The sequence below is a fragment of the Oreochromis niloticus genome, linkage group LG11, assembly GCF_001858045.2.
Source record: "Oreochromis niloticus isolate F11D_XX linkage group LG11, O_niloticus_UMD_NMBU, whole genome shotgun sequence".
NCBI lineage: Eukaryota > Metazoa > Chordata > Actinopteri > Cichliformes > Cichlidae > Oreochromis > Oreochromis niloticus.
In genome coordinates this window covers 34,342,643-34,368,314 of record NC_031976.2, presented here as the reverse complement: position 1 = coordinate 34,368,314, position 25,672 = coordinate 34,342,643, and the positions used below count along the sequence as shown (strand labels likewise).

At 38.2% G+C, this 25,672-nt stretch overlaps 3 protein-coding genes across 5 annotated transcripts; 1 reads left to right on the top strand and 2 right to left on the bottom strand.

Moving 5' to 3' along the window:
• Window positions 1–56: 56 nt before the first annotated feature.
• On the bottom strand, window positions 57–9,995 carry dnase2 (deoxyribonuclease II, lysosomal). Of its 2 annotated transcripts, XM_005472842.4 has the most exons (7): window positions 9,630–9,991; window positions 8,942–9,039; window positions 8,578–8,749; window positions 7,568–7,673; window positions 6,647–6,811; window positions 1,758–1,976; window positions 57–1,482 (listed from the first exon to the last, which is right to left on the bottom strand). In XM_005472842.4, the coding sequence occupies exons 2-7, from the start codon at window positions 9,037–9,039 to the stop codon at window positions 1,118–1,120; spliced, it is 1,125 nt and encodes a 374-aa protein (XP_005472899.1). In that variant the 5' UTR covers window positions 9,630–9,991; the 3' UTR covers window positions 57–1,117. The 2 variants fall into 2 exon arrangements, with proteins under 2 accessions (XP_005472899.1, XP_019220251.1); XM_019364706.2 differs by lacking the exon at window positions 1,758–1,976 and having other exon boundaries at window positions 9,630–9,995.
• Window positions 9,996–11,407: 1,412 nt separating this feature from the next.
• Window positions 11,408–14,467, bottom strand: gpsm3 (G protein signaling modulator 3). Of its 2 annotated transcripts, none has more exons than XM_013268402.3 (5): window positions 14,089–14,467; window positions 13,110–13,624; window positions 12,691–12,856; window positions 12,229–12,461; window positions 11,408–12,054 (listed from the first exon to the last, which is right to left on the bottom strand). In XM_013268402.3, exons 2-5 carry the CDS (start codon window positions 13,569–13,571, stop codon window positions 11,914–11,916), a joined length of 1,002 nt encoding a protein of 333 aa, XP_013123856.1. In that variant the 5' UTR covers window positions 13,572–13,624; window positions 14,089–14,467; the 3' UTR covers window positions 11,408–11,913. The 2 variants fall into 2 exon arrangements, with proteins under 2 accessions (XP_013123856.1, XP_019220414.1); XM_019364869.2 differs by having other exon boundaries at window positions 13,110–13,646; window positions 14,089–14,461.
• An 873-nt stretch (window positions 14,468–15,340) lies between these two features.
• Window positions 15,341–23,847, top strand: pbx2 (pre-B-cell leukemia homeobox 2). Its single transcript, XM_003443146.5, has 8 exons — window positions 15,341–15,705; window positions 16,362–16,435; window positions 17,844–18,088; window positions 20,278–20,468; window positions 20,776–20,911; window positions 21,182–21,323; window positions 21,563–21,657; window positions 23,063–23,847. The coding sequence occupies exons 1-8, from the start codon at window positions 15,461–15,463 to the stop codon at window positions 23,141–23,143; spliced, it is 1,209 nt and encodes a 402-aa protein (XP_003443194.1). The 5' UTR covers window positions 15,341–15,460; the 3' UTR covers window positions 23,144–23,847.
• Window positions 23,848–25,672: the final 1,825 nt, after the last annotated feature.

Genomic DNA, 25,672 nt, shown 5'->3' with positions numbered 1-25,672 from the left:
TTTTTCTCGTGAGGGGTAAACAAAGGAAAGAGGATGCGGATCAGTGACTAAAAATACATCTTTTTCTTCGTATCTTTATTCAAATTCAAGACAACCAGTGACAAGACAATCTTCAAGCACAGTCAGGGTCAGAATTAATGCATATATGTAGAAAAGTATCAAATTTAAAGCACATGCTGGAGATGCATACACACTCATACAAGCCTGGTTAATGATTCAAGTGTCTGTAATTTATCATCAGCGACAGATTGTTATTAAGCACAATCATTCCCACATTTGATTAAAAAGAATTAACCAGCAGGCTTGGAATTCTCCCGGAGAACAAACGAGCTAATGTTTAAAAGCAGAAAATGTCAGTGAGTGAAACGGCACTCATCCCGTTCACACCAGTGTCTCTTCAGTTTCTCTGAAAACAGTACCCAGTGGTTATAAAGATGCTTGAATCACTAAAGTGCCACTTTTGAGGTTTTTGTCTTTTACAAAATGAACATATTACACATAACTATTCCAGCTACTTCTCCAACTCTAGAAAATCTAAAATTATAAAGAGAACAACTCAATAACCCTTGATAACCACATGAAATCATACTTAACAGAGGAACAAGTAAAATGTTCCCAATGAGTGTCTGTGGCTGATGGAAATTTTGTATTTTTGCTAAAGTTGATCGTTTCATTTGAATTATATCTATTTCTCTAGTAGGTGTGAGTGATGATTGGCTTTAATGTGTAATGTCACGACTTCTAGTTACACCTAAATTAGATTAGAAATAAACAATAACACCTGCACATACTTGAAAGTCATTACTATTTACTGTTAAATCAATTATTTGAAGATGAGACTATGGACTTTCAAGATTGAAATATTGCAGTGCTGTTTATTGGCATCTTACTGTCATCTACTGATCACTAGATTAGTGTAAAACTTCTGGCAGGAATGTGTTTAAACTAAAAAACAGAAATTGTCTAAATGTTAAAGGCTAAATATTTCGCATAGATTTCACTAGATGTGAACAGAAATCTGTAACAAATACATCCACATAAAACCCCGTTTGCGTTATATTTTTTCACCCTCATAACTCATCATGTCCAAGTTGACACATCTGGCTCCTGCAGACTCTCAGCACTGCACTGTTTCTCCTTGACAGTCCTCACAGTCCAAGGCCGCTGTTCGGTAAGCCTTCCACACCACCGGATCACGATGACACACTGTGCCCCCACCCCGCTTCTCTTCAGCCTTATCTCGATTTATGTCCCCGACACACACCCAGCCTCCACCAGCCCCAGTCTCACTGGGGCTCACCGCCCATTTGGAGTGGTCCTGGCTGGTCTTGAAGGAGAACGTCTGCCCAGGGTTGAGCAGCTTGATGTTCAGGACCTTCCAGTCCTCCGAGCAGTTGGAAGGAAGGATGCCTGGGGAGCGAATCCAGAACTGGACCAAGAGATCTGACTGGAGGGTTGGGGCCACCCACGCATGGTACAGATCTGATGAAGGGGACACAAGATGGATGAGGGTGTATTTTTTTTTTTTACATTTTTTAGTAAACTGTACGAATGCTCTAAAATATTTCAGGGTCACAAAGAAAGAAAAGGGTTAGCGTTAGAAAAGACATCAAAGAACAATCACAAAGTAAAATTTGATATTGGATTATTTCTGGCGACATTTCAGCTCAAACATAAGCACTGATGTTTGAGCTGAAACAAGGATGGATTGTTGGCAGCACTGATTTTAGACTCCTTTTATTTCTATGAAGTTGTACCGTTGTCAAAAGAGGCTCCTTTGGCAAAGCTGATGAAGTTTGTCCCACCCTTTGAGGTGAGTGTCACGCTGCGATTGGACACAGTTTTGGCATGTGGAAAGAATTCATATTTCCGATTTTTTTTGTCACAAAGAGCAGCGAGCGAAGGCACCTGGGATGCCAAGGACTCCGGGATGCTGCAGTCATACACATTAGGCTGATTGATCTCCAGCTGTTCTCCTGTGGTGCAAAAGAAATTAGATTTAAAGCAAACCACACCCTATAATAACATCATCCTTTAGGTAAAGCAAATAAAAAGCAATGCACTGGTGACACTGGTTCAAAGCCATTTGAAGGACCTGTACTGGAACACTGTGCACAGTAACATATAATTAAGGTATAATCTAACTGTACATACAATTAAGGAAGAACTTCAAAGTTTCTTCCTGTTTGATGTCTGACGTAAAGCAAATTAAAACCATAATCAGATCTCTGTTTATGTCACACCAGACCAATACATACAACTTCAATTCCAACGGAGCTGAGACAGGGCTGTGTTTATTACTGTGTAGCATTCCCTGGTCTTGTAACAAGGTTACAACAACCAAACACCCGGGAACTGAGAAGACCCGTCGCTGCACTTTTTGAGAGACTTCTTCAGAGAACAGTTTTCCACTTTGTTTCAGTCTATTTTAAACGAGCTGTGTGAAAATGGAGGGGCTTCTGAATCTTTGCACTTGTACATGCCACAATAAAATGTATTCACAGACAATAATTTCTGGAAGTGTTGTTAAGCCAGTGCAGTGATATCTATGACAGACTCTCGCCTGATTGTAATGCAGTGCTGCCTGGGGGCCCACAGTACTGATTTTCTTGTTTCTTGCGCAAATTTCTACAGATTCTTGGAATCGTTCGATGATATTATGTTTTGTAGATGATGAGCTATCCAAAGTACTTGCAATTTTCCTGGGAGGAACAATATTCAGAAATTGTTTCACAATTTGTAGATGTACTTTTTTACAGATTGGCAAACCTCTGCCTCTCTAAGATGCTCTTTTTATACCCAATAATGTCACTGGCATGTTCCACAAGCTGTTTCTTTTTAGTTCCACTTACTTTTCCAGCCTTTTATGGCCCCCATAACAAAATGAGCTAATATTTTTCATGAAACAGTAAAATGTCTAAGTTTAAACACTGAGACATTTTGTTTGTTTTATTTGTGCACACAGAACATTACGCAGGAATAAAGATTATTGGGGTAATTTAGAAATTGTGTCACTGCATAGTTTGTTGAGCATCGCAGCTTTCACTTAGTTGTTATTTATACATTATTGCTTATGTTCAGCGCTGTCTGCGGCAGATGTAGCAGAGCACCGCCATCATGCAGAGTTAAGCAGGTTGTTATTAAAAATTATATTCATCAGCCTCCAGTTTAAGTATTGCTCTGGCTTTACTTTTAACTGAATTTTAAATTAAACCAACACAAAAGTAAATCGGAAAATAAAAACTTGCTCTCTCCTTTCAAAATATAAACCAAAGCAGTGAATACTGCAGGACTGAAGAACATGTGAAAAACTGGACTTTCAATTCTATTCTCTTTATATACATTCATGCATAACCGAGGCTGAAAATGTCATTTTTACCCATAAAAGCTACGTGATGGCGATGTCTACCAATTGGTCGACTACTCTGGACTGAAATTCTTTCACAACTATCTGCTGTTTCCATGCATTTCTGGTGAGATATTAATAGCATTCAGAGGATGAGTTCTTCTGAGTTTGGTAATCCTCTGACTTTTCGTCCTATCACCATGAGGATGACATTTTTGGTTTTAATTAAAACGTCTTGACATTCAAACGACTCTCACGATGAATCCTCTGACACACCTTCATCTGGCACAGACTGCAGAACAGACTTTTATTTGCCTAATACTTTGGTTTGAGGCCAATTACCCACATATGCCAGCTGATATTGGCATCCTGGCTTAATGAAGAAAATACGTTTGTGACAACTGATAAATGACTTAAATACTTAATGTTTTAGCACAAACTGAAACATAAGCAGTACTTCGAATAAAAAACAAGTAAGTAGCTTAATTAAAGCATTAACAGGAAAATAATTCTGACAACATAATAAAAACATTATAGACAGTAGTATGAAATCTCAATTTTTCCAAATTTATGTCCAAATGAATGCTGCAAGGTGCTTTAAAATGAAAACACGATGAGGTTGTGCTCACCTTCTGCTATTTAACCCTGCAGAATGGACACTCTGACACTCTCAGCATGTCAGCTAGAGAGACGAGAATCTGATAAAGCAAATCCCTGCTGGAGTGTGAGGGCCAGTATCTCTATGGTTACATACCTCAGTTTAATTACATTACCCCAGGCACTGCCATAGCAACTGTGCCAACTGCTGGGTCTGCCAGGGAACTGCAGAGGCAGTCGGGTGACATGGTGATGACACCTGTTTATGCTGATTATCTCAGTTCAGGCTGTTTTTGTTGTGTCAATACCTGAGTCGATTATTAAGTACCAGATGATACTTGAATCATCTTCTCCGGGGAATAATAATAATTCTACATACTGACACAGATTAGTGATTAAATGTGTTTAAGAAGTGTTCATTATTAGTGTGTGACATATACCGGCATAAATCAGCAGTATTTTTGAGCATCACATGGACATTTACTGTTTAGGTGACCTTAAACAAAAGAGGACACAGAGGGAAATCATTACTATATAACTGTTGATGGAGTCCCGATTTTTGTCTTTTTCTGTAAATAAACAATAGCAACCGTGATCGGTTTAAAAAAAAAGGAGGCAAAATTAGAGGATAAAAAAATCATCACAACGCCGTTGTGTCTCCATCCATTATGTCTCCATTTTGTTCTGTTTGTGCTGTGCTTTGTCCTGTAAGAGCTGACAGGGGAGTAAATGGCAGCATGAGCTATACCTGTGTGTTCACCTATAAAAGCTTCCTTCTTCCTGCAGTCACTCTCTGGTGTGATCCTTGGGTTTCTCTGCCATTCATCCATACATAGTCTACACTAAACGACTGACCCGCAGACAAGCATGTCTAAATTTAGCTGTGCTTTTGTAAATCAGTTGTGTCTACCAAGTTACCAGCTCACCTTGTCTCCTGTTCTTTGTCATAGTCCGTTAGCTGGATTGTGGCAAGGTGAGTATAAAAGTTGTCTTATATGTAAGACTAACAATGAAAATATGCTTTATAGTTTGAAAAAATTGCACTGCTATTTACTTAAATATATTGCTTCTTCTTTTTACTTTGTAACTCTGTTCACCATGTCAAAAAATAGGTATATATAAATTAAGTATTATATATATATGTATTTTTTTATTACATATATCTCTCCCTCTTCATCAGGGATGCATTATCTCCGAGTTCCAATATGTACAGTAAGAAGTGTTGGTATGGTGTGCTAGTAGTAAACCATTCATATATAAAGATGCACAATCACTAATCAATGAACTTAATTAGAAAGAGCTATGATGTTTGATGATATTGACTGGTTGCTTTTTACTTTCCTTGTTTTCAGTCCAACAGACAGTGTTCCAGTGAGGATGTTCATATTAAACATGACAAAACATCCAAATAATGTACAAATAATCTCTGTAAGAAAAAAACTTATGGTTCAGACTGTGATAAAGATTCAGTGTCAATCAGGCTTTTTTTTAAATTCTTGACTACCTGGATTTTGTCACTGAGAGGACAGAAGCCCAAACAGCAAGCAAACTAAGTTGTCTTAAAAGAAAGAGGAAGAGAGCTTAACTCATAAGGAGGAGAAATCCCACTAAAGCCACAGTATGAGACAAATACTGAATCATGCAAAGCTACTTTTGTAGGGTACAAGAATAAAAATGGAGCTGGACATGAATAGAGCAGGTCATCCTTATATAAAATAGCATTAAACCATAACACTTTGCATGGTTGTCTTTTTACTTTTTTTTAAATTTGTTAATGGACTGGTATTTTTATAATGCTTTTCTGTTCTAACTGAGCACTCAAAGCGCTTTTTACAAAAAGCCCCTTTCACCACACATCACACACACATTCATATAAGCTATATTTCTACACCTAAGCACTTTGTATAATATTCGCACAGTGGATGCATGGGGTGACTTGGGGTTTAGCATCTTGTCCAAGGCTACTTCGACATGTACGCTGGCATAGCTAGGAAATCAATCCTTCGACCTTCTGATTGGTAGACGGCCCATTCTACCTCCTGAGCCATAGTCGTCCCAAATAAAAATACAAATTTAAAAATATATATTTAGGCCCAATGGGGGGAGGGGGTGACTTAAACTACTGGGACTATAAGAAACTTACAAAAACTTTGCACATACATATTTCACTCTATTTAACAGCTGCATCGTAGCTGAGATTGCATTAAACGCAACTGGAATTTCTTTTTATCTCTATTTTATTTAGTATATTAGAAATTGGTTGGCAGGACATCCAACAGCTTCTGTGAGCCCCAGTTTGGTCTGCAGGCCTTAAGTTAACATGGTTAAGATGTTTGGCTGATACAGTAAACTACATAAACATAAAATTCTTATTCGCAATCTCTCACAAAATACTACCACAGGCTACAACAGCTTGACTTTTTAACTACCGAGCAAAAATATTACCCTAATAAAGATATGAGATTGAAAAGGAACTCTTCAGTTCCTTGTTAATTAAAGCATATTTAGTCAGACCAACATAACTGCAGACAGGGAACAGAATATGAATCGTCATTAGCTGTCTGGACCTTCTCCTCCCAGCACTCATACTGTGATTGCAATCTAATACCATCATCCATTTAAACATCCTCATTAAGTGTTAACTGCATTTTTATATCAACTCTTTCTTCACTAAGAGGCCACGTGGCATGGCTCCAGTCTTACCGATGGTCTGGAAATGGTCGAGCGGGTATGTAACACAGATGAAGTTTTGCCCATTAATCTCCCCGCTGCTGGGGTAATAATACTCCCCTGCCTGTTGAACAGGAGGGAACTGAGGGGTGCTGTGGACCAACCAGAAACCCTGATTTTTATCCAGCAGCACAACACCTGAGGAGCAGAGATATTAAAATAGTAAGCAAAATACATCAAACATTTTCCCTGAAGATGGTTAACGTGGACATTCAAGTGAAAACAAAATATATTTATTTATGCGCATTTGTTTTTACGCATCAGAGGAAATGTAAGTAATGCACATTAATCTGCACTTCTTTTTTAATAAGTAGAATTAGAATATATAAATGATGAAACAAGGACGTGAGGTTGACAAGGAGATGTTCCGACACGTTTTTATTACTATAACAAATCTTTGCCTGACATTTTTTTGCGCTTGTTGCAGCATTTTTAAATCTTCCTAGTATCAAATTTATAATGAACATACTGTATACTTTTCATGTAAGTAAAAAGAGGAGCTTAAATGTGTGATAGGTTGTCTTTATGCTTTTTTATTTAACCTTGATTTTAAAAATTTTGCGTCTCTCATCCATTCGCTCTTTATCCAGGACCAGGTCACGGACCAGTCTAAGCTTAGACGCCCAGATGTCTCTCTCCCTGACCACGTTATTCAGGGGGACTATCAACATGTTCACAAGCTAGACAAGAGATATAATCTATCTAGCATGTCTCGGGCCTACCCCAGAGTCTCCTCCTCTTAGGACATGCCCGGAACACCTCAACTGGCTCATTTTGGTGTGGAGTAGCACCTCCCCTACTCATCTCATTTTTTTCATACTATTCCAAGATTTTGGAAAACAGAGCTGTATTAATCAAAGCTTTCTGCAGTCTTGGGACAATCAGAGAGATCACCTTTTGTGTGGCCCCCGCTGCTCTCACTGTTATCAACCCATCGGTCACCAGACGAGTCCTCGTGTGGCTTCTGGTCATTGTAAAGGATGTATGCAATGTCTGTATTCTGTAAAAAAACAAACAAAAGGTTTTTAACTGTAGCTTCATGCACGTGTACTCACTGATCATAGAAAATGTAGAAACAAATGTTTTCACCTCAAAAGAAAACAAACAAATAAAATGGCACACACTGACATCCAGAGTTGTAAATTCAGAAATATGTTTTGTATGATCATCTGTGTTCCCTCAGCTGTAGAGAGAAAGACATATTTATATTTATTTATCTATGGTGCTTATCTTAAATCCCATTGTGCTTCTGAAAGTCATGCTAACCCATTTACATGCTTTATTCTGTGCACTTTTGGTGATGTTACACAACACAATTACACACAAATGGATGTATCCAATAATTTTTGGTTTAGAATCTTATGCACAAACTCTCTGACATGTTTTGATGAATCTATCAAATTTTCAATTAGTAAATGACCTTTTCCACCTCCTAGTTGCACAATCATCGCCCAGAAAGACAGATCACCTGAATGAACAGATGCAGTTTCACTTCTCATAATATGTTTGTTCCTCTGATCTAACAATGTCAACCGGTTATAGCAGATGTCTATGAAAAAAATGCTTATTATTGCATATCATGTTGGTGAAACAAGAAGTCTTGTGACTGAGGTCACAAAGAAGAAGCAGGAAAAATTTAAATACCCTACGCTCAGGGACTAAAATCTGCACATAAGCATAACCACTCATCTTAAAACAGCTGTAGTTTTTTTGTCTTTTAGCATTAATTGTGTATATATTAAATCGATTAATAATAAGGAACCTAAAAGAGTATGATAATCACATTTTGAAGAACAATTACTTTCATGTGGGCATTTTTCCAAATGAAACAGAGCTTACAGTTTTTAAACTTTGTACTCAGTTCCACCTTTGTAGCAGAAAAAAGAAACCTGACGGAAACAAACCTTCCCCTGCGTGTACAGCTGTCCGACCGTCCTGCCCAGGGCGCTCGTGGTGTCATTCACTGTCCCCTTCCCTTCAGTCCATCCTTCACTCCCTTGGTCCAAAAGCAAATACATCTCACCTTGTTCAGGAGACTTACTGCCATGCTCTTTGGGAAGTTTGTATATATAGAACCTAAATCAAACAGAGACACAGACAGAAAGGCTGTACATGTAAGAACTGCTTATATTGGTGCATGTCTGTAAATGCTAAACTGTTATTGAAAATATTGCTTCTGTTTAATCAGAATAATACATCTAGGTTAAAACAAACAAATAAGGAGGACATTTGTACGTGATTTCTCAGGAATTGTTAGCAGTGAATTACCAATCAACAGCATCTCCTTGGTCATTGTAGCAACTGATTGGTGAGGTGTTGCCCTCTAACGGCACGTAGAGGATCAGCACGGACAGGAACAGAAGCATCTAAGAACAAGAGAGAGACATATTAATAACTACAGTTAAATATGTGTTAGGAAATTAAAAGATGAGTTCACGTTCAAAATATTTGGTTGAAGCTCTTTTTTTTTAACCAATAATGACTCCTTCGTAAAGAGTTTCAGTATTCTCAAGTAAAAGTACCAATACAACAGTGTAAAGTCTTTTTTGTTTGAGTAGAAATATTAAAGTATAAGCAGAAAAATGTCCAGCCACTGAAGAGTTGTCATTTATTTATTTATTTTTTATATTTTTCATACCGATGCATTAGTGGGTATATACTATCACCGGTAAATTATAAACTCATCTTGTGACTTGTTGGAAAATGAATGAAAAGAAACTTTTAGTATTACCGTAAAAAGTAAAGCTCCTGACTACAAAAATACTGTATAAAACAGAAACAATGATTTTAATATGAAAACATTTAACTAATATTTATTTTCAGCTAAATCTAATAATACTTATGATTTGATCATATAAATCAAAGCAGAAGTCACTCAGTCGCTGGAATCGTTAGCGGTTACAGATAACTGCGATAGAAAAGTGAAAAAGTACAGTATAAATTGGAGTCAACACACCTTTAGCTCTGTCTGTTTGCCCTCACGTATGTTCTCAATAAAGTCTTATTTTATTTTGCTGCACGAAGATCGGCTGTGGCCTCTAGTTTCGTCTTCTTCGAGTACATCCCAGCCTGCAAGTGTTTCCTACAGGACTGGCACGTGCTTGTTTTGATCTCGGCCGAAAGCTCCGGGATGAGACAATGACGTATGACAAACGCGGAACGATCGCTACCAACGGCAGACATTACATTACAGGAAAATTATCGCATTAAAGAAATAAAATCCAATTAATCCTAAATAGCCCTCACGGTTTAGGCGTCAAGACTGTTTTAAGTGTTTTTAAGCTCCGAAACTTCGAAACTTATCCTTCTCAAAAAGTCCTAGTTTCATGAAGTCATGTGGTTGATGACGTCAACTGGTAGGCGGTACTACCCAGAAAGCGGCCATTACAAACACCTTTATAATATAATATAATATAATATAATATAATATAATATAATATAATATAATAATTAGACTTTTTATAACAGAAGCAGATTGACCTTTTCCCCTACTTTAAAAAGACATTTTCAATATTTTTCCCCTTGAATATTGTCAGTTTAAATCTTAGTTGCGTAACTGTACTTTTTAAAGACGTCCCTGAATCTGTTGGAGCCCAGAAGGACCTCTAAATCACCTGGGTTCATTAAATATTATGGCAAATATATCTTCTTTATTCCTGTATGGTCTTTGATAAGCAGCCAGTAATCTGTTTAACAACGGGGGAAGGGATACAACATGTTCGCCTTACCCTATAAACACACACTCATCTTAAAAGTGGAACTTGAATTTGGTAAGATGGCCTTCTGTTGTTTCTTCCTGTTTTACTCTTTCACAATTTAGGTCAAAAGTGTGACTACACACACACACACACACACACACACATATATATATATGTATATGAATATATACATATATATATATATATGCAGTAATTATGCTTTCTTCTTCAGTTCCCCCTACAACCCTGTCTCATCTTATATAACTATACTTTTTAAGGAAGTGACACAGCATCCTCTTGTCAACTCTATGCTCCCTTGATCAACGAGGGCTTCCTCAGAAAGCTTTCCTCTGACCTGAGTGGACTAAACAGTATTGCTCTAAGAGCCCCACTCAAAGTTGCCTGATTATTGCCTGTAGCACTACTGAAAGGTTGCAGTGACTACAATGCTCTATTTTAGAGCAAATACACTGAAGCATAGTTAACAATTAACTTCACAGCTGGTGCCGTGTTTTTATGTTAATCCTAGTTAACAGATTCATGTTATTATAGTTAGATGTAATTTTGGGGGACATTTTAAATTGAAAGTAGCCATTACAGCTCGTTAGTGATCATCTGTTAACTTTTTTGCAGAGACTGAAGAAAATATTACATACATCTAGCACATTGTTTAACGAGTAACTACTGTTTTCCTTTGAGGTGATGTCACATTAATAAAGAGAAATTCAGGAACTCTGAGATAACACCTATTTTCAGACCACGAAGTCTGTAAAAAATTAACAGCTTTATCTTAGCCTCGCCTGTTCCCTAAAAGGCTCATCTATTCACATGTGAGTGTTTTATGTGCGGAGGGGAATTTTTTAAAGATTAAGCATTATCACAAAGTTGTATGAATGTGAACTAGAAAAGCAAATGATGCCTAATGATGAAGATAACAGAACAGGTCTTATCCCTGTGTCACAAGCAAAACGCCTGTAGTTACAGGCTACTACAAGATTTATATGTAAAGACATAATGAAAATTAAAGGATACACTCTCCAGGATGCATTTGATTTATTTTGGAGAACTAGTCCCAGCACTGCCTGAACTTGGAGCTCACTGTTATGTCTGTTGTGCTACATTAGATCTGTACAAATAATGACAACAATAGAGTTCAGTAGACTGCCTTCTCTATATTAAGGACACGCGCACACACACAGCAACCATTCAAGAGCTCATTGCAGACATTCAATACAATGGAATAATTCCAGAGAAAGCACATATCTACTGATCCTGGTTACTGGAAAAAATTAACTAAAAGTAAACTTCTCATCATGAACTCTCCTAATTTACATTAACAGCACTGTTGCTCAAACATTAGCGTTTTTGCTCCAATTTTGACAACTTTAACACTATTAGGAGATACAGCAATTCCACCCCACCCCCAAAAACAAAGCATTTTGGGGTTGAAAAAAAGTCCTCTTTAAATAGAAATTTAAGCAGGGAGGCTACATTGGCAGTTGGCACACACAGCAGCCCCACACTTTTGTTTTTTTTTCCATCTCAGGTTTGCAGCAAGCGTGGTAGTTCGGTCCTCTGCTCATCCATGCGTCCCCCCTGGACCCTCAGGAGGAGGGAGAAGAAGTCCTCATCATCCATGGGACCAGGAGCCCTGCTGCGCTGGTCCTCCAGCCTGCCCTGAGCCTGTGGGTCAAAACAAATTGTGAAAATGAAAGCAATGCAATGAAAGTAGGCAAAAGGTTTGCTGCCAACACTCTTTCTCGCATTAGTGAGAAACTAACTTTTCTTCTCAGAAACAAAGCAGAAAACACCTCAGCTCATGACAAACACATCTAAACAAACAAGCTCATTGCTTACTTGTGTGGTGAGAATCATATCGTACAGATCGTCTTTAGGCGCAGGAACTGGTGCAGGCTTTTTCACAGACAGGGAGAGTTGTCTTATACTCCCTCTGACACTTCTGGTCTTTGTTTTTGGCGGTGAAGACCTTCCAAGCTGTGCCCTCTGGTCCTCGAGCCGCCGTCCTTGTGCAGTGGCCACCAGGTCAAAAAACTCCTCTTTCTGCAGTGAAGTCATGGAGGAAAAGACGACTGTAAAGAAATGAGAGAGAAAAGAGCTTAAATGGTCAAAAAGCAGGGGAAAGGCAGCGGTCAGTGGTCAAGGAAAAAAACATGGAAACATGGTAGCTGAAAATTCCTGAGTCAGGGAGAATGGGTGGTTACATTTGGTTCTGCTCATTCAACATGAGTCATAACTCAAAAACAAATGCGAAAGTTGTATCCCTTTCCACACTTTACCATGGCAAAACAGAGCGCTTACCTCTGTTAACTGGTTTGGAGGTGTTGGGCTCAGAGTGGCACCTCCTCCGCCTGACCCCACTCTCCAGCCTGAAGGAGCAGCGCTGGTCATTGAGCCGTCTGCCCTCCTGAAAGGTGCACAGCAGGTCATACAGCGCCTCTGGGAAATCAGGGGTTAACCGGTGTGCCTGAGAAAACACAGGTGGGAGGGTGAAAAAGACGGGGGGAGAGAGGAATGGTTTCTGAGTGAGTGGCACAGACTGTTTGTTGGCAAAGCAAAAGAATCCACTCCTACGTACTCCCACATGCTCTGAAATAAAGTGGTACCTGCAGTTCTTCCACCACGAGACTGTTTTTCTCTTGCAGTGGCTGGTGGCAAAGTGTTAAAGTCAACTGATTTACAACACAGGTAATCTCAGGGTAAGAAGAGCAAATACCAACCTTTTTGAGATCCTCTTTGTGGTCTGGTCCCCCCTCGGGTTGTTGCTCAGATGAATTCAGCTTCTTTGTGTCTGCCTCAGGGTCATTCTGTGTGGCCTTTTCATCCTCTGTGCTATAGGGTTTTTCAGTTTTTTCTTTAAGCACTTCATGCGGCTGCCCTTCACTTTTACTGTCATTTCCTTTGAGTCCATCATTTGTGCTTTCTGTTATCTCTGGTTTGTCTTCTTCTCTGTTTATCTGCTGTTTCTCCAGGCTTTGCTCTTCTAAATTTATTTCACCCGCTATTTCTTGTTGACTGTTTTCCTCTTCCGTGTGCTCCTCTTCCTTTTTGATAGCAAACTCCTCGCTACAGCTTTGTACAGTGATATCTGCACTGCTTGGCGCCCTAATTTCAGTAATACTTTCTACCAAATCTCCATCTTCAATGATGACAAGAGGTTCCAACAGCTCCTTTTCAGCCATTTCAACTTTGATATCTGTGCTGCCCAGTGGTCTCTCTTACAATCCTTATGATCCTTATGTGAAAACAGAAAGAAGCTGGAGGTGGATAAAAAAAACAGTTTGATCCAAAATATCAGAATTCTGTTAGTACTTTAAAAAAATACCATAAGGAAAAACACGACATCTATAAACACTGAAACTTAAAAGCATGATGAGTACCGCAGAGCTGCTGTGCCTTTCTTTTGAAACAAAACATGTGAGAAACCAGTTTGACAGGTTTAAGCATGTGGGCAACAGATGTTTAGGCAGAAATTTAAAAGAAACTTGAAGTGACAAACTCCTCCTAGCAATGTGAAAACAAACACGTTTGACTATGTGATCACAAATGTCAGCGTCTTGTTGGTAGGTGATCACCGTTGTGTATTTTTCCAAACAGTTCAGTCGAATAACTCTTGCTGACAGATCACATTGTTATTTCCCCCCTAAAGGTACTGTCTACCACAAAGTGATTTAAATTTCAGTTCATTTTTGCCCTTACCTTTTCGTTTGCCTCGTTTCTTTTTATCTCCTCAAAACATCATCTTTCAAAGTCTTGATCCAGTGAACACAGCATTTTTGGCTTATCACTTGTCCTGTCAACGTCTTTATTAAGAGCAAAGAAGAAAAAAAGAAAATCTGCCAGTTTCACATGCCGTCGTGATGAGCTCTCGCCTTTTCTATCTGCCCTGCTACCTTCTGTCTTTCTCTCGTCTCATCTCTTCCTGTTCCTCTTACCACAGCCCACCCCTATTTACTCGGCCCATATTTGATAAGTCAGGTTGTCATGAAATATTACTGTTAAAAGCAGAATCACTCTCTATGTGTGCGATGTGTGTGGTTAATGCAGTCATGTTCCAAAGGAAAGGTTTTATAATCCACATGTACACTTGTTAAAGATGCTGCTGCTTTAACTGCTGCTCATTTGGTTATGTTAACCCCAAGTGCAGCATGTTGAAACAGGCACAGTTTTTTTCTTAACTCTCTGTGGTTTTCACATCCTGTTGACTTGCAGCTAAAACGAGAAGTAGACTCAGACAAGTAAGGGAAGCTGTCTAAGCGAGATTATTACTTGAAAAACAAGACTGAAAAAAGCAGTTTCTTTTATTTGAACGCTTCTGTTAGTGCTTGTAGCCACGTTTTTCATTCTAAAAAGAGAAATAAGTTAGGTAACTAGGGAATATCACATTTAAATAAAAAAGTTAACACGTGAGTATCACAAGAAATATGTGGCTGAAAATGAAATGTGCAGCTCTAGTAAAACCCAAACTTGATTAACAGACAGAAAATATGCTTAAATAGCCAGAATCAAAATAGAAAAAGAGAGGTTTACAAAGACAATTGCATAAGACCATAAAACATTTTTGAGCCTATTTAGAATAGTTACTCTTTACACACACGTCACTTGTATGTTCATTTGTGTCTGTCTTTTAACTTGGTTATACAAAAAAGACAGAAAAAAAAGAAAGAGATCTCTTAGCCTAACATCTCCCACACAAAATAAATCTGTTTGCCCCAGATTCAGTTTGTTGGGATCTGGAGGCCCTATCAAAAAGCCACATAAACTACTTTTGTATAATTAAATGTCATTTCTTTGTTATTCGCCCACGCACATGCAACCACCCCCGCGCACTTCTGCTTTGTGAAAATGCAGGGAGTGCAGATGTTTTGCTGTTGTGGTTACCTTTAAACCAATAGTGCTACTCCACTGTACCCACAGCGACGCTTGTCTATCACGCGCTGCACCGTGCATGCACATTTTGCACCGTTTCCTGTCAGTCGCTAGGGGACCCAGCTCTGTGCAATGCCTCTGGTCTGTGTTGTGTCTGTGAACACAGTCGGGCAGCAGTCGTCGCCACTGTGCGTCGCCGAAAATGTTGCAGCAGCAGCAGCCTCTGACGGGCAATGGGCCATCCAACGGCCGGGGACTCGGCGTGAGTGGCCACCCCGGGATGCACGCGCTCAACTCGGTTCACCAACCCTCCCAGCATCGGCCCGACGGAACGGAGTCGGGCCTCGAGGGTACAGAGAACGGACATGAAACCCGCAGAGATATTGGGGACATACTGCAGCAGATAATGACTATCACCGACCAAAGTTTGGACGAGGCACAAGCAAAGTGAGTCACAGCTATGTTTTTTTTTCTTTTTAAATATCGTTATTTAGTGGTATTGACGCTGCAGCGGCTTTTTGTTGTGCTGCTTTGTCGACTCCGTCTCGCAGTGACAAAGTTTCCTGAACTTCACTCTATTGTTTAGATTATTCAGATAGAAGCTAGCTAATTAGCTGGACTAATGGCATAAAGTTGCTTTTGGTGTAACCTGTGCAGATTCAAACTCACATGTCAGTGTTTACCGTCTCTGCGCTGTAAGTTAGGAACACGCATTTCTTTCAGCAGCGGCTGTTTAAAATGTAGCTATTGTTAGCATGCTACGCTAACCAAGGCTAACAAGCTAATGCTAAAATAGGTAGCTAAGGACCGTGCCGATATAAATGTTAACACTGCGCTATAACACGCCTTACAATTTAGTTACATAGTAAACAACTAAATACACTACATAACCTGTTGGCTGTCGTATGCAGACATACTAGCAGTGAAAGGTTGCCCCCTTAACTATCAGCTAGCTAGGAGCTAACGTTTGCTAAATTAGCTCGGCTAAATGTAGTCACTTTGTGATTTCTGTTGTTTTTGTTTTGGTCGATTTGCGTACTGTCATTCTGTGCCTTTGTTTACAAATAGGCTGGTAGGTCATGTTTGTTCTTTTTTATGTGCAGGAAACATGCGCTCAACTGTCACCGAATGAAACCCGCTTTGTTCAGCGTTTTGTGCGAGATCAAGGAAAAAACTGGTAGGTTTCTGCTCTGTTTGCAGGAGTTTTGTTGTGCTCTCTGTCAACAGCCATGGCTTTAATTTTGTTTGGGAGCGTTATTAGACTGTGTTGACATTCTGTCATCAGGAACCAATAAAGTCATAAACAATCTGAATGGCCAAGTAAACATACAGACATAGTTTTTATACTTTCAGAGTCAAAAGCAAAATAATCCGACAGCCCTAGTAATAAATGCTTATTGGAGTATAAGTGGACTCAAATGACAACAGCTGGACAAACAATAAGGTACAATTGGTACAGTGCAATATATTATAGTCATATCAGGTTGCTGTCAGGACTATATTATCTTTCAGCTGCCACAAGGACTGATAAAGTAAATTGTTTCTTCCTCATTCTACATCACCTGTATTGAGTTTGTTTAGATTTCTTTGTAATAAGCTAATTTTGTATTATATTTAGTATTCATGTTTGAGGAAAAAAAGGGTAGTTAAAATTGTTCAAAAGCATTAAGAAAAGGAGCAAGATAGTATACAACAAGAAGAAGTGCAATGCAAATAAATAAAAAGTCAGTGTACAGAGGTGGCAAGCTCTTGTACACTATATATACACATAGATGTGATTTTTATACATTGGGATATTTTTCTTTATTTTATTTTTTAAAATATTTTCTACTTAGCTGTGCACCTTTTTGAGTAATGCTTAACTTATTGAGCTATTTTGTCTTGTTTTATTTTATTTAAGCTGTTGTGTTATAGATCGTGTCTAATGTTTTGCCCATGATAACACAGGAATTTTCCAACTTTTTCTTGGGATAAATAAAGCTGATTTTATCGCATTGTATATGCATGATAACTTCACATTCTACATCGAAGCATAGGTAAACTCACTGCATTCATTTATATAACAGAAGGGCGATGAGTAATCCTTCATTTAGATTTCACCTGTAGTTGCACTTTAAAACCAGCAAAAAAATTTATTCTTGTAAATTCTTCTTGTAAATTTTTACCTTTCAAATGAACAAATGAGGTTATTTATGACCCCGGTGATAAACTGGTGATATAGTTTAAAGGCTTTGACTTGTATTGTAATTGTCCCCTTCCAGTCATTAAACTATAATCTTTGAACCATGAGTGACAGATCTAGAGTAGTAAGATACTTTACAATGTCTGTCATAGGTAAAGGAACCTGTACAGGTATGATGAACACTTAAAATAACTAGGTTGCACCAAGGTAGAGTCTGAAGTGAATATTTTATGAGAGCATTGCACAAAACAAAATGAGAGCACACAAGAAAAATTACTTATCCATTTCCAAACATGGTTCCATCATTATTTTATGCTTAAATTCATTATTTGTAAAGGCTTTAGTTTAAGAGAATTGTGAGTCTTTTACCTTCAAAACCAAGAGACATTTGTCTCATTGACAGGCCTTTCAATGAGGAACACTCAGGAGGAGGAGCCTCAAGATCCTCAGCTGGTGCGACTGGACAACATGCTGCTGGCGGAGGGCGTAGCGGGGCCAGAGAAGGGTGGCGGGGCTGCTGCTGCTGTTTCTGCTGCCACCAGCTCTGGGGGGATGTCACCTGACAGCTCGCTTGAGCACTCCGACTACAAAAGCAAGTTGAGCCAGATTCGCAGTATCTACCACACTGAGCTGGAGAAGTATGAGCAGGTATTGTGTCGCAACAGCAGCTTAGCACTGACATTGCCTGTACGTGCTTGCTTGTACTAGAGGTACCTGGAAGCAATGTTGTACACTGGCATGCTAGATCAAGAGTTCACAGCACATAACTTTGCTTCAGGGCGGATTCATTCCTTTCCATTTGTGTCAGGTATGACTCAGTAAATCTTTATGTTGAGAGGCATTTTAGGCTTATTAGACCAACAAGCTCCACTGAAGCCCTACTTGTAAGCTAATATCAAAGTGAAAATTAGATCTGCTATAAAATCCTCTTAAATGCAACATACAATTAAGTTCCTGAAACACAAACCTTTGCCCCATACTTAAGATTAAGGATATGCTGATATCAGGGGTGTCTATGTGACTGTGGTCATGTAGTCGAAAAACTACTCCAAGGCAACTGATACCACCCTCCAGCAATGCAATATTAGTTTGTAGTAAAATGAAGATTTAAATGTTTTAGAGTTTTAAGAAGAAAACCAAAAACTATGCAAACTGTACTCACTCACATTTCCAAGGGCGGATTCAGGGCCAATGTTTTTTAAAACACCTAAGAACAAAAAGAGCGGCATATTCAAGGAGATCAAGTATGAGATTCCAGTCATCACTTCGTCATAAAAACTGTATTTCCAAACCTGCGCCCATCAGCAGCTTGTTGCAGGACTTGCCGCTGACATTTGTAGTAGAACTGCCAGGACACATAAACTGCAGAGTAGGTTTAGGAGTATCAGGGTTTGAACTCTAGTTTAAAAAAAGACAGGTGTGTTTGATAACACTGGTCAGCAGTTTTTCAGAAGTCTTTAATGGCTGTTGTTTGCAAAATAATTTTTTGTTTTTCAAGTATACAAGTTTTCACGTTTGTCAAGTTTTGTAAACTTATATCTTGTTGTGTTTATGGTGGTATCTTATGATAATAGCTTTCTTCATTATGTAACCATTTAAAAATAGAGGAGCGTTAATATCAAACATTATGTTAGAAAGGATAGTGAAGTTATTACTTTAGTTGAAAAGAAAACACTGAATTTATTTAGAGCCCACTATGCCAGGCTTGGTCAAGATGAATTAGTATGGAGAAATGTCCATTTCATCAGTTACCCAGAATATTATGAAATGTAGATATGTTGGTTTCATCACTTCACAGTGAAGTGTCAAAGCTAAATATCAAAGTATTTAGCTGTGTAGGGCCCAAATAGATGAAATGTGGAGATTATATACATTTTAGTCACAGTCCTCCTAGGAACATATTATGAAAGAAATTAAACTCTTACTTTTTTGATATTTTAATATGCTTTAAAAAACGTCCAAGGTAACATCAAATTCAAATTTGACATTTCGTACTTGATACATTCCATTTTTCAAGTCCAGTTTGAAATCAGATGAATAGTTTAAGAAAAGTGGATATCTGAAAATCACCACTAGTTTTGGGCCATTTTTTTGCCAACACTTCATGGTCATAATATATTTTAGTAATATATTGTTTCAGTTTGTGGTCTTATATCTGACTTCGCAGCATATCATGAAAACCAGAGACCACCAATTATTTTAGGCTTCAGTTTCAGCGACTCAAAATGAGTACGGTTTGACTATATTGCTTTTGGAAGCGTTTGTTTGTAGACCAGTGTAATATATGCTTTTTGTTACAGCCAGAAAGTGAGAAACATTGGATTAATAGAGGTGGATATTAAGATAACACCTGTTTAAAGTCTTCTGTTATGAAGACTTATACTATTACTATATTTACTGCATTGTATATTAGTATATTGTATGTAATATAATATATTAATATTAATTATATTATATCAACAAGAAGTTTACAGTAAGTATTCAGAGGTATTTCTAATATTCATCCCTTATCATTAGAAGAACAGAATCACTTTTAGTGTAATCCCAGAAAACACCCTTAGTAATAACCACATGTTCACGACAATGTCAATTTGTTGCAGTGCACTGAGTGACCTAATAAAGAGACCACTAGGTGTGTATGCTTACCAATAAGAACAATAGTCGTACCAATTATCTTTATTATCAATTAAACTGTTTTTTTTTTTCAACATGGAATTGTCTTTCCAGCTAGAAAACGTCATAATTAACAGAAGTAATGAAGTTTTATAAAATACCACATGTATAGCAGCTTCACTTCTGTCCTTCATTGTGTTTTGTCTTGCACCACCTTTCACCAGGCGTGCACCGAGTTCACCACCCACGTGATGAACCTGCTGAGGGAGCAGTCGCGCACACGGCCCGTGACTCCACGGGAGATTGAGCGGATGGTGGCCATCATCCACCGCAAATTCAGCTCGATCCAGACCCAGCTGAAGCAGAGCACCTGTGAGGCGGTCATGATACTGAGGTCACGCTTTCTAGATGCCAGGTGAGCATTGTAGTTTTTCTTTTTTTCTTTTTTAAGGTGACCTGTTATGGTTTATTAGGTCATATAGACTGTTACAGTGATAGATGCTTACATTAAATGTGATCAAAGTTTCAATTAATGGAGTTAGTGTTTGTACAAGTAATCCCTGCAAGTTCCCAGCTCCAGTTTCAGACTGCTTTAAATGATCAGTTCCAAGCAGTTTTTCTCCTCATGGATCGGTATGATTTCAGAAACTAATGTCGTCACCCCCAAACATCCTTTTTGAGCCAGGAAACCCCCTGTTCACTGTGTTCTAACCCTTTTTCAGACGCAAGAGGCGCAACTTCAGCAAACAGGCTACAGAGGTCCTCAATGAGTATTTTTACTCCCACTTGTCTAACCCATATCCCAGTGAAGAAGCCAAAGAGGAACTTGCCAAACAGTGTGGTATCACCGTCTCTCAGGTGAGCGTGCTTCAAGAAACCAGGAGAAAGGAAAAGTTGTGGGTGTCCATGGATTCATATAGCGTTCATTCACTCTCCAACTGTTACAGGCAGGATTTTAAAGATTTAAATTTTTTAAAAAAAGTAGTGACTGATTTCTGCTCAGGTGACCTCAAATGCTTACAATTTGTATTAAGCTGTTACACACGTAGGTTTGAATCTGCTACTGGAGGTTTAAAAATGCTTCTTCAAAATGTGGTCATTTTAATGATCACCTTTTATTTTTGGAAGGTCTCCAACTGGTTTGGCAACAAAAGAATCCGCTACAAGAAAAATATTGGCAAGTTCCAAGAGGAAGCCAATCTCTACGCCATGAAAACAGCCTTGGGAGCTAGACAGGGCGATGATTCCCCACACACTCCCAATTCCACAGGTACTCTAAGAAAATGACATTAACAGTAAATGCCTACTTGCCTTTAGGCGATAAACTCAGTTGTTAAGCCCTTCTCTGGCCCCGATTCTCCACACCTACATGAGTCATGCCGATATGCCTGATGATTAATGACTTGTTTATTAAATATCAGGTAACAGTAAAAACCCCTTGGATTTCTTTATGGTGAATTATAAAAAGATGTCTGTCACAAATGATTATCAAGGTTTGTCGTTCCTCAGGGTCGGGGTCCTTCTCTCTGTCCGGTTCAGCTGACCTGTTCCTCGGGGTTCCACCTGTGAACGGCGAACAGTCTGCCTACCAAATGGGAGTGCAGGTATTTACATATGTTTAAATATTAACTTGTGCTTCTCTTGTATTTTGTCCTTTCTAGTTAGGAACTTAGTAGAGAAGTAAGATCTGTTTAGTCGCCCGGTCTAAAAGAAAGAAAAAATCTCAGAAAACAGTAACAAATGAAACATCTTTGGATAATCAAATCATGTTTTAACACTTAGTGTTTTGTAGAACATCAAAGACAGTGTCATATTAATTTGCTGACTGAGGCTGCTATTAGAAGCATCAGGTTCACAGGTTCTGCTTGTGCAGAATGTGGCTGCAGAGCGCTTTGGATGTGTGTTTATATGTCAGTTTACGTTCACATCAAAGCAATGCAGAACTGTGTTGTCCACGAGAGAGTGAGAGAATGTCTCACTCCGACTAGCATCTAGATGACTAGTTTTGCAAATTCGTATTATCAGCAGATCCAATGATAATCAAACCAACAAAGTTTTCATCTACCAGCGTGTCTGTCTGTGTAGCTAAAGCTCAAAATGCTGTTTTCCTTGCAGCTGAGCCAAAAAAAATTAATTTATTGTTACTGCAAGTTATGTATTACTTGTTGAAGCTCTGCCTAAATCTGCTAGGATCAACTTGATGTATTTGTGGCATTTAAAACAAGTGTTGCCAACAAGGGAGTTGCGCCCTCTGGTGGACAAACTGTCCAACATAAACACTTAAAATATGGTTGAGGGGTGTTTCTCCTGTCTCTTCTTTACTTTTTAAATTTGTCAGCCTTTGTAAATTCATATGCGGCCAGTCTTGTACCCAACATTATATCCAGCTGATGCCACTCAGCGTTGACAGAATAACCCCGTACATTGATTTTATTTTTTTTTCTTTTGTTAACACTTTATTTTTATTGGTAGTTCTGTTTGTTTTTTTTTTTACAAAACATTCAGACCCTTAACAAGTACAGAGCATCTAGGCTAGCAAAGACATAAAAAAAGATACATCCATTTAAGGTACAATCAAATCAAATAGGTGAATTACAGCAATGATACATTTCGTACCAGAATTTACAATATTTTTCCATTCAGGCAAAGGTCCCATTTTTTCCAGTACTTGTCAAATTTATCAGCAGCAAGTCTTCATCATCATCATAGTTTATTTATATAGCACTTTAAAAACACACAAGGCTGACCAAAGTGCTGAACAATAGAAATAAATGTATATGTAAGATGGGGCCTGTGTGTTTGGCACGCCATCAACCGCTCTTTTTTTAATCTGTCTGATTTTATTGTTTTTGGCTAATGTTGTGCAACATGTCAGTTCAATACTGTCTTATGATCGCCAAAAAAAAACCTCTTAATGAAAAAGTCAGTCTCTCCTTTGTGTAATCCTTGATAATGCCTATCCAGTCCAAAAATGATGGTGGATTCTCTCTCTCTTTTTTGATTTCTTAGGCTAACGGAAACTGGCAGGGTCGAAACTCGCCCCCATCTGGCACCTCGCCTCATAGCGACCAGTCAGAAAACTCTGACTGATGGCCCCACCCACTGACACAGAACGACAGCGACGGAAAGATTGATGACGGAAAAAGACCGAAAGAATGATATCACACTTCCCACTTGGCTGCAGTTGTTTTTGTATATTGTTTGTTTGGTTTGGTTATTTTAAATGTAAGTTGTCTTTTTTTTCTTCTTTTTTTTTTCTTCTGTTCTTAGCGCTCAGCGTTGGTCATTATTATGTTTGTCTGATTAGCTGAGTGCACAGATGATAGAGTGAACGTGTGTGTGTCGTGTGCATGCTGGTGTGGTTTTCTCATTGGGGTTGCAGGGTTTATTTTCCACTACTTTTGACATGTTACTGAGATGTGTTTGTGGTTGGGAGGGGGGAGAAATGCGACTGTATCATGATTGTTTTAGCACACTATATCATTATTATTAATATTATTACTTTTATTATTAGTGCTACAGCTATTTTCTTTTAACAGCTCATAAAGAGAGATGGCATTTAGTGAATGAGAGGGCAATAGAGAAAAATCCAAAGACTCCGTGTGTTTGTTTCTCTGTTTTGTTTTGTTTTCTACTGGGCTTATGTGTCCATGTAAAGTGAATGAGGCGTGCCTGAGTCCATATTAATGGTTTGAATGAGTGTATCAACAGTGCTGTCTTTTTTTCTGTACAGTGAAACACCTGTATCCTCTCTCTACCTCTTTTACAATAAAGACTCTCTGTATTCACAAGCAGCTGGAGATCGGCCACATTCATGGGGTCATAATGAATAAACTAAAAGGCTAGGGGACAGTATAATGGGCTACTTCATTCAAGACAAACAGTAACTGATTCATTAGCAGCACTAACGCACACACACACATACATATATATATATATATATGGTAGTATAATTATTGGTAGTTCTGATATTTTGCCATTGTTTTGGAGTTTGTAGTGGATCAGCACCATTTAGACTGTTTTAATTTGTTCTGAGTTGAAGTCCTGTGGGGTTTTTTTTTTTTGTTTCACTATAATTACTCCAGTAGAAAAGCAGAGAATGTTGCTCATAGCTTTAAAAGAAAATTTATCAGTATCGCTGACAATCACCTACATTAGATTATTCATTTCTAAAAAGCAGTTTGACTTCTAACCAGAAGTAATGTTGCAAAACTAAACAATAGGCTAAGGATTGCATGCAACCTCCTAAAAACTACACATGTACTATGTTTGCTCAGGGGCATTGTCATGTTTTTTTCACTTTTGTTGGTTCCCACAGGAAATCGGAGTATTTGATCAAGTTCTTGTGTAGCTTAGATGTAGGCTACTGCATAAATGGTGGTATTGTACCACAGTACTAGTATTTATAAGTATCTAAATAAAAGTAATAATCCTTTTTAACTGATATGAAAAGTTTTAGCAAAAAATATATCCTTAGTTACAGTACAAGTACTCAGAATCACATATGCAGAATCATATTTATTATATTATTATTATAATAGATCATAATTATAGACATGAATCTGTATATTTCTTACAGCAGCTAGTGATTTTATTTAATTGTTAATAACACCATCAAATATTCATATTTTAAAATCTTCAAAATAATAAGTAAAGTTTTAAAATAATTGGGATGGAGAGCGAAATATAAAATTTTCATCCAAATTATAGCAGCAGTAGAAAATAGAAATCATATAAATACTTAAAGACTGTACCTTAGTAAAGTACTTGTGTAAATGTACTAAGATTAAGTGTATTTAAGTCCAAATTACTAAAATTCACTATCTTGTAAATGTAGATGCAAAATAAAATAAATAAGCACATGGTAATAGACCTCCTCCAGAGCGAAGAGAAAAAAAACGTAGAATTTAGAGTTTTTGGATTATGCTAACATATCTCATTATCTGAAATTTTAGTCATGTTTAATGTGAATTTCAACCACTCTGGTAAACTCTCTCGTTCTCTGGTCTCAGGAGATTGCAAAGAAAGTGGCAGGACTTCTTTAAGTTTTGAAGAGGTTCCACCTGTCATCCGAGAGGACATCTTTAAGTTTCTTTGCATTCTTTCCAACCTCCTTAGACCTTAGACCTCCTTGACCTGGATGACTGAGAACTTACACAGACATATCTTTCTCTCTCTCTCTCTCTCTCTCTCTCTCTCTCTCTCTCTCTCTCTCTCTCACACACACACACACACACACACACACACACATACAAATACACACAGTAAATGCAAAAATAATATATAGCAATAATCAATAGCACCAATAGCTTCTGATCAGCACCATGGACAGCAACTGCAGCCAGAAGCTGGGGGAACGGAAACTTTTACCTAAACTTATACTATACACTGACATCATCTTCTTAAACTAGGCTCAGTGAGGAGACATCTTACCAAACAAGCATAGCCTACTCATGATCATCATCATCAGTTATTTCCAGTGGACCAGCTTCTAGATACATCACACACACATATTACAGTATGAGTCCATATTTTCAACATATACATTAGTAAAAATGTTTCAGTCCTTTACAAAAACAAACTACTCACCCATTCATTTTAAGGCCTTGTGCTCAGCAA

What these genes read in the sequence shown, in the direction of transcription:
- pbx2 (XM_003443146.5), top strand. Translation starts at nt 15,461, where the DNA reads ATGTTGCAGCAGCAGCAGCCTCTGACGGGCAATGGGCCATCCAACGGC. An exon ending in GTGGTATCACCGTCTCTCAG is followed by an intron (nt 20,912 to 21,181) that starts GTGAGCGTGCTT and finishes TATTTTTGGAAG; the next exon opens with GTCTCCAACTGGTTTGGCAA. An exon ending in CCTACCAAATGGGAGTGCAG is followed by an intron (nt 21,658 to 23,062) that starts GTATTTACATAT and finishes TTGATTTCTTAG; the next exon opens with GCTAACGGAAACTGGCAGGG.
- dnase2 (XM_005472842.4), bottom strand. Translation starts at nt 9,039, where the DNA reads ATGCTTCTGTTCCTGTCCGTGCTGATCCTCTACGTGCCGTTAGAGGGC. An exon ending in CAAGGAGATGCTGTTGATTG is followed by an intron (nt 8,750 to 8,941) that starts GTAATTCACTGC and finishes TGTTTGATTTAG; the next exon opens with GTTCTATATATACAAACTTC. An exon ending in AGGAGCCTCTTTTGACAACG is followed by an intron (nt 1,483 to 1,757) that starts GTACAACTTCAT and finishes CCCCTTCATCAG; the next exon opens with ATCTGTACCATGCGTGGGTG.
- gpsm3 (XM_013268402.3), bottom strand. Translation starts at nt 13,571, where the DNA reads ATGGCTGAAAAGGAGCTGTTGGAACCTCTTGTCATCATTGAAGATGGA. An exon ending in ACAAAGAGGATCTCAAAAAG is followed by an intron (nt 12,857 to 13,109) that starts GTTGGTATTTGC and finishes GTGTTTTCTCAG; the next exon opens with GCACACCGGTTAACCCCTGA. An exon ending in ATATGATTCTCACCACACAA is followed by an intron (nt 12,055 to 12,228) that starts GTAAGCAATGAG and finishes TTTGACCCACAG; the next exon opens with GCTCAGGGCAGGCTGGAGGA.